This window comes from Penaeus monodon, chromosome 5, assembly GCF_015228065.2.
Source record: "Penaeus monodon isolate SGIC_2016 chromosome 5, NSTDA_Pmon_1, whole genome shotgun sequence".
Classification (NCBI taxonomy): Eukaryota; Metazoa; Arthropoda; class Malacostraca; order Decapoda; family Penaeidae; genus Penaeus; species Penaeus monodon.
Genome location: NC_051390.1, coordinates 45,925,061 through 45,937,560, shown reverse-complemented (window position 1 = coordinate 45,937,560; position 12,500 = coordinate 45,925,061). Strand labels below are relative to the sequence as shown.

Sequence of the window (12,500 nt, the reverse complement as noted above, 5' to 3'; positions counted from 1 at the left end):
TAAGATCGTAAAGTTTCCTGCTCGCTGACACTGCTGACTCTCCACTCAGGTCCTCTGTGGATACAAGGAAAGCAGCATTGATGTGACAGAAGGTAGGCATTAAAGAGGTGGATGACAGGAGGGATGGGGGAAAGAGAGAGGGAAGAGGAAAGAAAGAGAAAGGGGGGATGATTAAAGGGACGGAAAGAAAAGAAAGAAAGAGGAGGGAGGGAATCAAGAGAGACAGATGGATAGATATAGGGAGGGAGTGCGGGAAGGATGGAAAGAGGGAGAGAAAGTTGGACAGAGAGAGGGAGTGAGAAAGGGTGGAGACATGGAAATATGGGGGGGGGGGAAGAAAGAAGGTATGAGGAAGGGAGGAAAGCAGAGAGACAGGGAGGCTGATTAAAAGGAAGCACTGTGAAAGAGGAGAAGGGGGAAGGAATCACAAAGAAACAAAGAAAATGGGCGAGGGATATAAAGGGAGAGAGAAATGGAATGATAAAGTGGTGTACGGAGAGAGAAAGGAAGAAAAAGAGCAAAAAAGGAGGGATGAGCATGAAGTACAAAAATGGAAAAAGATAGAAAATGCAAATGGAGAAAAAAAGGTGAAAATGATACATAATGGATAAAAAGAAAAATATTAGCAAAGACATCTTGATTAATTCACTTTAAAAAAATCAATTTTCTGCAAACAAATTTCTTTAAGAATGAAAAAGAGATTGCACAGAATGTTACTTTTTAATTTGCTATCTACAAGCAATCAGTCATTCACACTTTGAAATGTGACATTCATATATAGCTCAAAGCTTATGATTCTGTAAATAGGATCGTCATGAGTGCATGTACTGCTTACAGAGAAATAAAAAAATAAATTCATTTTTATTTCCCTGACAGTAGCTCACTATGATAGCTATAATCAGAATATTATCAAAGTAAATACAATATATTCTGATGTGTTCATACAAAATACAAGCAAAATGAAAACTACAACAAAACTACCGCTCATAAATATAAACATATATAACTTCAACTCTCACTCAATCTGAATTTCCAAAAAGCATCATAAAAAAAACATCATACTATAATTAGTTGTTACAAAACTGAAAGACTGAACACAATGACATATGGAAAGCAACAACTAAATCATTATACAAACCTACAATCTACAATAACAAAATACATCAATATACAGTGATCAACATCTATCTCAATGTTCATCATGCCTCAGTAATTGATAAATCTGATGCAGTTAATAAATACCTTGCAGAGTGGTGTCTCCACCTATGGAACACAGACAAAACCAAATTACATTGCTGAATACTGAATCAGTGATAATCATCATGCTTATCGATCTGAAAATTTTTATATAAGTATTTAAACTTAAATTTTCTTTGTTACTGACTCACCACCACACTACGTGAATGAGTAAAACTAGAAGCCCTAAACAATGTTATGAAGTATCTTTATTTATTGACTCATGAAGATTTCTCTCTCATTGCTTTAAATATTTTGAAGTTTTAATTGTGTATAAATCATTAAAAAAAACACACACACAGTACTGATATAAAAAAAACTTACAATAGTTCATATAAATGACAATAACATTACAACATTATCATTAACGTTAACAAATACAATTTAAAATCATTACGCACAAAAAAAAAATATGATGAACAAAAGACATTAACACCAATACCCATAAATTTAAACAATTTATCAGTCTTAAAATTCATAATATCAATATCTCACCTTCAATCTTTGTTTCAGCCGACAAACGGGTATAGTTTAAGAGAGCGGCATTCTCTAGGCACTTCTTAATCATGCCTCTCACCTCATCAGGGGGCACTGGAGTTGCTATATCTTTCATCATTACCTGCATGAAATGAATAGAGTAAATGTTGTGCACAATTAATATAGAATTGCCAAATTAAAAATACACAACAGACACAATGAGCTTTTAATACACATGCAGTGGGTAACATGATATCATGTCAGTGGGTGAATCTCCTCATATCATGAGTCTATGTCCTGACTACTGGAAGGACATAGAATGGAGCATGGACTAATGTAGACCAGTGAGTGAGTGAGTGAGTGAGTGAGAGAGAGAGAAAGAGAGAAAGAGAGAGAGAGAGAGAGAGAGAGAGAGAGAGAGAGAGAGAGAGAGAGAGAGAGAGAGAGAGAGAGAGAGAGAGAGAGAGAGAGAGAGAGAGAGAGAGAGAGAGAGTGAGAGCAAATAGTAATAACCTGCAATTCACTTACCCGTTCAAGTAAAGACAGTGTGGCTTTGAGGGCACCTTCAGGTCGACCAAATGGGAAGCAATACCTGTCAGTGGACAGAGCTCACAATGTTATCAGAACTAATGCAGCACAACAGTTTTAATTCTTCCCTACATTATCCTTTACCTTTTCATATATATTGGGTGATAAAAAGTGGTAAAATTTGGAAGTAAATAGGTAAATAAATCGATGCATAAGTGGTGATAATGAAACTAGGTAAATAAAAATTTCAAAGTCTTTCTACTAGTATAATTAACCATATTTTCTGATCAAGAAAACCAGTTTTGTTGAGAGGGCTACATTTTCTGCACTCTTCTGTTTACACTCATCTAGGTAAAGTACTAACATATTGTACTGTAAATATTAATGAGGCTTCTTTGTAATACATTCTATTAAACAAAAATATTTCTTTATGACAACAGTACACTAGCACATGTTGAACAACATTACTTTCATCAGACAATACTGCTGGGGAGAAAAAAACAAAAAGAAAGAGAGGGGAGGTGAGACACACTTACATGAAGTTGGTAATCTGGTGTTCAAGTAAGACTCTTAACCTTTCCTTGATGGCCTGGAAGCGCTCCTTCTCTTCAGCCAGGACGGTTCCCACTCCATCCGGTCTGTGTCAAAGGGTCAAATTATATAGGAGCTCGAATTATGGGCTTCCATCTGAGTGACCCTCTCAAGTTCCAAGCTTTTGAAAAGAAAGTAAGTGGAAGAGAGAGAGAGAGAGAGAGAGAGAGAGAGAGAGAGAGAGAGAGAGAGAGAGAGAGAGAGAGAGAGAGAGAGAGAGGAGAGAGAGGAGAGAGAGAGAGAGGAGGGAGAGAGAGAGGAGAGAAGAGGAGAGGGAGGGAGGGGAGGGAGGGAGAGGGAGGGAGGGAGGGAGAGGGGAAGGGAGAGGGAGGGGAGAGAGAGAGAGAGAGAGAGAGAGAGAGAGAGAGAGAGAGAGAGAGAGAGAGAGAGAGAGAGAGAGAGAGAGAGAAGAGAAAGAGAAAGAGAAAGAGAGAGAGAGAGAGAAAGTGAAAATCTGAGAATGAAAGAGGGATAGAAGGAGATATTATAACAGTCTTTAAGTGAAAATAAGGCAAAATTTCCACACAAAAGCTAATTATTCAAGTGTTGTCTTACAAAACAATTAACTTGTGATACCATATCCAGAAGAGTGTTATAATAGGAAATTATATAAAGAGACATGAAGACAAAAATATCTTGTATGTCTCACATCAGCTTCTATCTATTACTGGTCACTCAGATATCAGCCTACGTATACAAAGAATAAAAATTAATGATAAAGTCAGAGAGGGATCACAATGTTGTATGGCAAACATAATGGTTTGTCATGTAGATACATCTAATCTATTTATGAGATTTTTTTACTCACAAATTAACTTCAAAGGAGGATGTACTGTACTACAATATTTGTTCACAAAAGATTACTGTAATTTCTATAACAATTTCCTACAGTGCAGCTAGCTTACTGTGCTGCGATGTGGAATTTGTTCAGTATTTCAGCAACTTAGTCTAAATGTTATGATTACAAATACTGGTTACAAAGACAGATGCACCAAGCAAAAAAAATCAATAAATATAAAACCATGTGAACATGTCTGATTCACTCTGTGCAAATTCCTGCCATGCAGTAATAATGACTCTTGCAAAGCTTCATTCTGGATATTGACAAGTTTCTAATGCATCCAAAAAATGAATAAAGATGAAACCGTTACAAGAGGAGAGCCACAGAACCTGAACACAGGGATGAAACTTTGGAAATGAATATTAAGTATGAAACTGAAGCCAAGAGTACTATTCCTGAGAATATATCAATTCTATTGGTCAAAAAAATTAAAATACACCAATAATTATGGATAATCATAAAGCTTATCCTTTCTTTTTGTTAGCATTGCTATCAAACTTACTGTCAGTATCATCAACCATCCCTTCTCTTCTTTTCTAAAAGTAACATCTTTCCATATCTGTGTTCAGGCTTTTGCTTCGGCATGGAGCCTGCCATGAGGTCATCCCTCCCCATGTACGCTGGCCTCAGTAATATGTGGGGGAAGGTGAGTGACCCGGTCTCATAGGTGTTGACCCACCCTCCATAATCATCACAACCAATCATCACCATCACAACAAGCGCCGCCGCATGGTGAGGGCCACCCGTGCCTCTGTCCATCGAGTCGGGGGGACGGCGACGCAAGGGGAACTGGGACCCGCTCACGCACAAAAGAAATCAAGAGTACCCGGAGCACGTGCCAGTGGCGGTGGTTTGAGGAGGGGCAAAGGGCCTCAACCTATCACTCGCCAGGAGGAGCGTTTACAAGAGAAGAGTGTGGTCTGACGGGGATTTCTTTTGTGGTGTTGGTACACTGTTCTTACTATTCTTATTCTTTTTTGCTTCATTTTTCTTTTCTGTTTATTGCTCATGCCTGAAGAGTGTGAGATACAGGGGGATATAGGATAAGGAATAAGGGCTGCACACAGGCATGGATAACAGGTTAAGGAGGAATAAGAGGATCCTAAAAACTTTTACCTTCTTATGGTCAAGTCTACTGTTAGATGACAAAAGAAGACATCTATACAGATAATCTGTCACTTTGTATTTCATGTAAATGCAATATAATATTCACTTTTTCTTCTTGGCTTTGCATAAAGTAATAATTAACTTTATTGTCATCATAAGACCATAATTTTACATCTTTACTAACATGTCCACACAAGTGTAATTTCACTTTGATAATGTTCATACATTTATCACATACATATACCTTCCAAATCTGTTATCATTATTGTTTTAATCTGAAATCCTGTTCATGTGTTCTATGTTTGCAATGTTTGAAGTTTGAGAGTAGAAAATAGATTTGAGAGTTATTTCAGAGCTTGGAGAATATAAAACAAATATCAATAAAAATATTCACTGACACAAGTATTTTTGTTTTCTTCTTTCAATTAATAAAATACAGGAAAAACAGAGAGAGAAGGGGCAAAATTCTGCTCCAGTTTGAGTAACAGTTTATTGCAGAATGCTGGGAGAGATGACTAGTCTGCCAGAGAGAAGGGGAAGGAGAGTAGGATACCACACTACCATGCACACTCTCAAGATGCTTAAAATGACGCGCAGTAAGTTTCAAATAAGTAGTAACTTGGAATGGTGACAACACTCCACAGCTGAGGGAGATCATACAAGACCTTAAGCAAACATTTTGGTACTCAAAGGAAAAAATGGAGATGCTCAACTTGAATTGCTTTCCTTATATATTTTCACTGATATACATAATATCATTAATTTTATTATTAATCTTATAATATAAATTACATCTAAGAGGAAAATCATGGATGTAAATATTCCATGGTTTTCCTTTACTGAAAAAAAGCTTTACACAACATTCCAAGTTGCTAGTGCATAAGGCAAGAGTGAAAAAAAAGATGATAAAAAAAAAGTGGTGAGATGCTTATCATGTTAAAGCACTTTTTTCCATTGGTAACCATGAGAATATTAGAAAAAATATGTTGCATTCTATATAAATAAATATATATATATATATAAATATATGGAGCCCCAATATCAGTACCAAACCCCAAAAATGTGTTATGTATTTCTAGCATCTATGTAAACGAGAAAGATTGTTCTAGTCAAGTTACCATAAGAATCAATGTTCTATACTACATCGTTCTGTAACAAACCTTGTTGGAAATGGAACGTTAGGGGCTATTTGGCCTTGAGTTTGTTCTTGGCTATGGATAGAAGATAAGATATTGTCAGATGAGAACTTACAACCATTCCGTCTAGTGCTCATATGATTAATAAAGAGAGAAAAAAGAAAGTAATCAAGATAATATCATCATATACACATTTCATACTCATATCACTTGATTGGAAAAAAGAAGTAAAAATAATCAATATAATTTTCTCACATGTTCTTAATGCTATGTTCCTTAGTCCTAGAAGATTAAGCGCATTCTCATAAAGGCACCAAATATAGAGTAATATAGACAGCAACAACAGTATGAAAAGGTGAAAAACAAAAAATATATATATGAAAATTTCAGAAATAAAATAATCACTCATATATGACAAAAATGGCATCTCTTTAGCTAGCCTTGAAGATCCCCAGGAATGATGAGTAGCTTCTGACATAATTGAATTTTTAAAATTATCTATAATTAAGAAAACAACTCAACAATTTTACGTATATTAATACTTTGGACCAGGAGCCACGTACTTTTATCTACTGAGATGTTTTGCTAATTATTTAAAGAAATATGTGGATAAAAAAATAAAACTTTATACTCCACTTTTAAGTAGCAAAGTGCTTGACACAACAAGATGTCTTTTCACTGATTTCAACCTATGCATAACAAACATACTTATTACTTAATAATACCAACTTATGGATGTATAATGCTACAATTACTAACATTTACTGTTACAGCTCTATAGTACACAATACTCCTGTGATGCTACTTATACCATATTAAAATGGCAAGATACAACTTATATATACTTTTTTTGTGGGGCCTCTACCTGGTGGCGCGTCCTGTTGGCCACGTACTGTATACAATGTACTGTACAACACTGCATTACAATTGTACATAACACCGTACACCTCCTGTCTACAGCCAATCAGTGCGCAATATAGCAAGGAGACACCTACAGTTATCATCAGAAATAGAGGTCATCAGAAGTAGTTTCTGACTCAACAATCATAATGATCACTTGAAAGGAGAGTTATACTTTAGAAATTAAGTACTTTTTTATGCTTTGATTCAAATCAAATATTAATTTTTTACATTACAAAGCAGATTGAAGAGATGCTATGGATAAATTATTTGTATTCCAGTACTGTCTTACATAATACTTCATGATGTAGACCACACAAGTTGAAAATGATATCACAAGGTTATTTATGCAATCCAGAGACATCTCTCATCCTCTTGCTTAGGGACATCGTTAGAAAATTATATGCATTGTTTTTCTGAGAATTATTCCTTTGCAGATATAATGTGTACTGGATAGCAACATCATTATGCATTGTTTCATCATGACCACTTTGATGATATATAAAATTCAACTTGGAACATACTGAACTGGGAAATAAATGTGAGCAAGACCCAGTATATCTTTCCTGACTTGTGGCTGGATAGACATACAAGCAGCAATCACTCGAGGCAAAATACCATCATCAACACAGAGCACAAGCAAACTGAGTTGAATGGATTTCCATCACATTATCATCATACATATATTTCTTCTATCTGGAACAACTACTACTCATATCTCCAACCAAACACACAAGTCTTCATCTAAAAAAGAAATTCTGAATCCTTCTCAAGGGAGTGAGGGAGGTTGGAGGACTGAGGTAGAGTGCGGGGCTGGAGAGCAAAGGAGCGGTGGTGGCTGGGGACTTCCAAATAGCACAGAGTAGCCAGACCAATCGTATCCCCTCAACCAAGGTTGCGGCAGTGTTGTTCTCTCTTATATCTTTTATCCATTTGTTATCATTAATTCTATATTTTCTTTTCTTTTTCAAGAACTTGGTAATGATGAAAAATGGAAAAATTCTGGGGAAATAATGACCACAACTAAAGTGTTACTCTGAATTTAAATATACTCTTCAAAACAGTAGGAAAAACAATACTAGATGACTGAATATATCCGTCTCATACAATATACACTAAGAAGTTATACATATATATATATATATATATATATATATATATATATATATATATATATATATATATATATATATATATATATATATATATATATATATATATATATATATATATATAATATATATATATATATATATATATATACATATATATATGTATGTGTATGTACATATCTATATATATATATAACTAAAAATCAATTGTAAATCTGCTTCCTATGAGAACAAGGAACACAACCTTGGCTACGGGGACTCCGAAAGGGTGTGGGTGACAAGTGTTTGTGTAACTAACCCTACTGTCACTGTCCCATCTTCGGCGGGGCTGTGGGGGGGCCACGCAGGGGGGGAAAATGGCTCAATTAGCAGTCAAAACCCGCTAGTCTTTTATTATTTGCAAATGTATAACACACACAAACACTCACTTACATAAAAAATAAGAAAAAATTTACAATCCAATCTCTCACATCTCTCTCTCTCTCTCTCTCTCTCTCTCTCTCTCTCTCTCTCTCTCTCTCTCTCTCTCTCTCTCTCTCTCTCTCTCTATTACTCTTTCTTTCTGGCTTTCCAGTTAATACATTCTTTTTGTCTTTGTCTCTCTCTCTCTCTCTCTCTCTCTCTCTCTCTCTCTCTCTCTCTCTCTCTCTCTCTCTCTCTCTCTCCACACACACACACACACACACACACACACACACACACACACACACACACACACACACACACACACACACACACACATGCACGCACACACACACACAATGAAAAATATATTTACAGACCCATTCCCAACATTTATATTTTTTTAAGCATGTGAGTCCAATATTGTCTCCAATCATCAAGGGTTGCACAAACTTTTCTGTTTTTTTATTTCAAGGATACCAAGAAAAATTTCCTCCTATATACATAGGAATGACAAAAAGTTCTCATTCATTTTACTGAAATATCTTTCTTTTATCAGCAGCTTACTTTCACAAAATTAACTAATTTATAATTAGTCATTTGTTTACCCTTCTGACAGTAGAGACAATGTGGTTTTCATCTTCCTCACTCATTCCTCTTTCGCACAGCTTGTATTCCATGTTTATGTTTAGTATTCTGTACAAACATCCAAACATTTCAAAAATATACTAAAGCTTAAAATCAAAATATTTTTAAATATTATTTCTGTGATACTAAGTGTACATTTAATCTGACAAAGAATTTAAAGTGACATTTAATCCAAAATACTATATATATATATATATATATATATATATATATATATATATATATATATATATATATATATATATATATATATATATATATATAAATCAAGTTTCTGATACAGCAGGCACAAAGTTACAAAATCAAATATAAAGTGTCTGGCTTTAGCCTGCCCAAAATTTACTTTATATGAAAACTGACATTTAGAAGAATCCCTCATCCAGACATACCTTGTAGTTTGGTGTCTGTCACAGAAAAATATACAAGTTTTTGTCAGTTGAGAAATATGAAGAAGGAAACTATCCAAAGTATAGAAGAGTACTTCTTTTAAGCCACAATTATTTTTTTAAATAATAACATTTAGAGAAATATATTCACATATCAGCAGAAATAAGCTACTGAGAATCACACTGAAAGGTAATATTTAGGAAAAAAATGTACAGCTTTTTAATATACCAGAGATAAAACTATCCATAGGTAATGTACAGATGATTAGAAAAAATAATTAAACACTTCATCTAGATACTTTTAGATATAAGACAGCACACATTATCATCTACAGTAGCAGAATCCAGTCTTCATTAAACACCAAATAGTAAAAGATGAGTAAACAAAAAAAAAAAAAAAAAGATTTAAAAATCTGGGCCAGCATAAGTAAGATAACAATGGCTTTATATTCAAAGCTAACTTTCTAGTGCTGTTATCTCAAGAGAGATAAGAGGGGGGAGATGATTTTTAATGAGGGTGATGAAGCATGTGTATTGTTGTCTTCTAAGTGATGAGGTCTAATAGTGTAAAAAAAAGAAAAAAAAACAAACTTATGTGCAAGACTGGGTGTGCTTCCTATCCAGGTGAATCATTTTCTTCTACAAAATATTTACATTTTTTTCTATTTAGTTCATATTGCATACCACATTCTTAATCAAAGCTCACAGTGTCTCATTCATTATCCAGATAGAGGGGTTGCTCTGCGAATAAGCTCTTTATACAGCTTTTGCATTGCCTGTAAGTTATGTACATTTGGCATAACTTAAACTATAATGATTTTAATTTGCTGGAAATATTGGCATGTCTTGCTGGTTATAATTCCATAATATAATATGATATTGCATTCATACATCAGTTTCATGATGTAAACCTATTTAATCACATGGAACATTATTAGGATATGTTGATTCTGAAAGGCAAATATTTATTACATGACCAAAGGACTTATTTCCATTTCTTTCCAAAGGTGAAAAGGGAATTTAACAAATTCCTGTACAAATCTAACAAATTCCTGTACAAATCAGATGGTTATTCTTTTCTTCAAATTAAGACTAACAATACCAATCATTATAATAAGGATAAATAAAGGAACAGATAATTTTATGGTAAAAATAAGCCTAAGCTTGGAATATGACCAGATTATTCACCAAGGAGCTTTTAGAAAACATACTAAACCTATCAGAATAAGAGTCTGAAGTTTGCACTGAACATAACGAACAAGATATTTCTAAGTGAACTTCTTTCTACTATCTATGAAAATTATTCTGATTCATGAAATCACAGTCACTACAAAATATAATATTGAACACAAATTATCTATATTATTTTTTATTTATTTATTTTTTTTTTATCAACACATAAATCCCTATCCGTTTCAACCTTCTGAACTATTCAATACAGCACATAGCAGGGATAAAGCCATAATTAAAAAAAGGGGAGGGCACTTGAAGTAGAAAATAGGATAGGCTTTCATAGTTCGCAAAGTGATATGGTCTGTGAGACAACTCTCCTGTGGCTCAGATGACTTAATAATTTACAACTTATCTTTTTTTATAATGATTTATATTCAAGTCACTGGTGCAATTTTTTATAAAAACTAATAATCCAAAACTTTTTAGGGATGGAACTAGGACCTTGGCTGTGACACTGCTATGCAGACATAGTGAATTCCCTAGTACCCTAACTTTGCTAACTTTCTAACATCCCTGACATGATGACATCCCTAAAACAAGCACTTGTTATAACAAAATGGATTTCCAAAGAGACTCTCTTTGTTTGCAACCCCAAAAACTTACCTGTTCCCATGAACGTGGGAGGCACAGAAGGCAAAGGAGTAGTGTATGAGAGTCGGGTCAATCATCTGTCCCTTCTCGGCACGATCAAGTAGGTCTTCAAGGTAACACAGATGTCTGAAGCAACCTCGGACACCATAACGGGCCTGATACTCATCCAGAACAAAAATCTGGCCTGGACTGAACCACCCCTAGAAGAAAGAGAGAGATAAAGCATGTTTATGCATTTGCATGTGGGTGAAGAAACAGCGGGAGGAAAATAAAATTTCAACTTGTTGACTGGAAAATTTGCCAACAGATAAAGGTGTCAGTAAATAAACACTGAATCAATCATATATCATCATATCCCTATCTCCATATGCTATAAACTCAAACACAAATACACATACACTCTCACACACACACACACACACACACATTTTATATCTATATCCATCCATCTAGCTGTCTGTCTATCTATTTATCTAAATATTGCTCCAAACACACACATGCACACACACATGTGTGTGTGTGTGTGTGTGTGTGTGTGTGTGTGTGTGTGTGTGTGTGTGTGTGTGTGTGTGTGTGTGTGTGTGTGTGTGTGTGTGTGTGTGTGTGTGTGTGTGTGCATGTGTGTGTGCGCGTGCGCGTGTGTGTGTGTGTGTTTCTCTCTCTCTCTCTCTCTCTCTCTCTCTCTCTCTCTCTCTCTCTCTCTCTCTCTCTCTCTCTCTCTCTCTCTCTCTCTCTCTCTCTCTCACTCTCTCTCTCTCTGTATATGTATATATATTATATATATACGTATATATATATATATACTATATATATATATAATATATATATATATATATATAAATATATATATATACATATATATATATATATATATATACATATATATATATATATATATATATATATATATATATATATATATATATATATATATATATATATATATATATATACATATATACTGTATGATGTAATGATGTAAATGCCAAATTTACAAAATCAGAGTTAGAAACTCTCAATACTTACCAATGAACAATATGGGTCATTGAGACGATATTCAAGGGTTTGTGTCTGTAATAATCTGAAGAGGCTATGGTGGTCAAATCTAACTGGATCTGCACTAATATATTCATCCATGCCATGTTTCTTCGCCTTGTCAGCATCTGAAGAAAGGAAGAAACCATTGTCATGATTTTAAAATATCATATGTTGTTTTGTTGCTCCATTTGAGGGGAAATGGTGAATAAAATATGGAGCTCTTATGAGCTGCACATGTATATTCTGGAGGAGTGTATAGCACTAATGTTTACAT

The 12,500-nt window shown here is 34.5% G+C and overlaps 1 protein-coding gene across 8 annotated transcripts in view; it reads right to left on the bottom strand.

The window, feature by feature from the left end:
- The window catches only part of LOC119573231 (calcium-dependent secretion activator-like), a 261,069-nt gene that overhangs the window by 54,184 nt on the left and 194,385 nt on the right, over positions 1-12,500 (bottom strand). For 7 of the 8 annotated variants that reach the window (XM_037920350.1, XM_037920351.1, XM_037920354.1 and 4 more), the window contains 10 exons: positions 12,215-12,351; positions 11,201-11,388; positions 9,368-9,382; positions 8,227-8,256; positions 5,941-5,991; positions 2,778-2,879; positions 2,242-2,305; positions 1,732-1,855; positions 1,243-1,263; positions 1-54 (listed from right to left, as the gene is read on the bottom strand). The exon at positions 1-54 is cut by the window's left edge and continues 59 nt beyond it. In XM_037920350.1, coding sequence (XP_037776278.1) covers positions 1-54; positions 1,243-1,263; positions 1,732-1,855; positions 2,242-2,305; positions 2,778-2,879; positions 5,941-5,991; positions 8,227-8,256; positions 9,368-9,382; positions 11,201-11,388; positions 12,215-12,351 — 786 coding nt within the window. The remainder of the gene's footprint in view (positions 55-1,242; positions 1,264-1,731; positions 1,856-2,241; positions 2,306-2,777; positions 2,880-5,940; positions 5,992-8,226; positions 8,257-9,367; positions 9,383-11,200; positions 11,389-12,214; positions 12,352-12,500) is intronic. The other variant, XM_037920358.1, reaches the window with a different exon arrangement.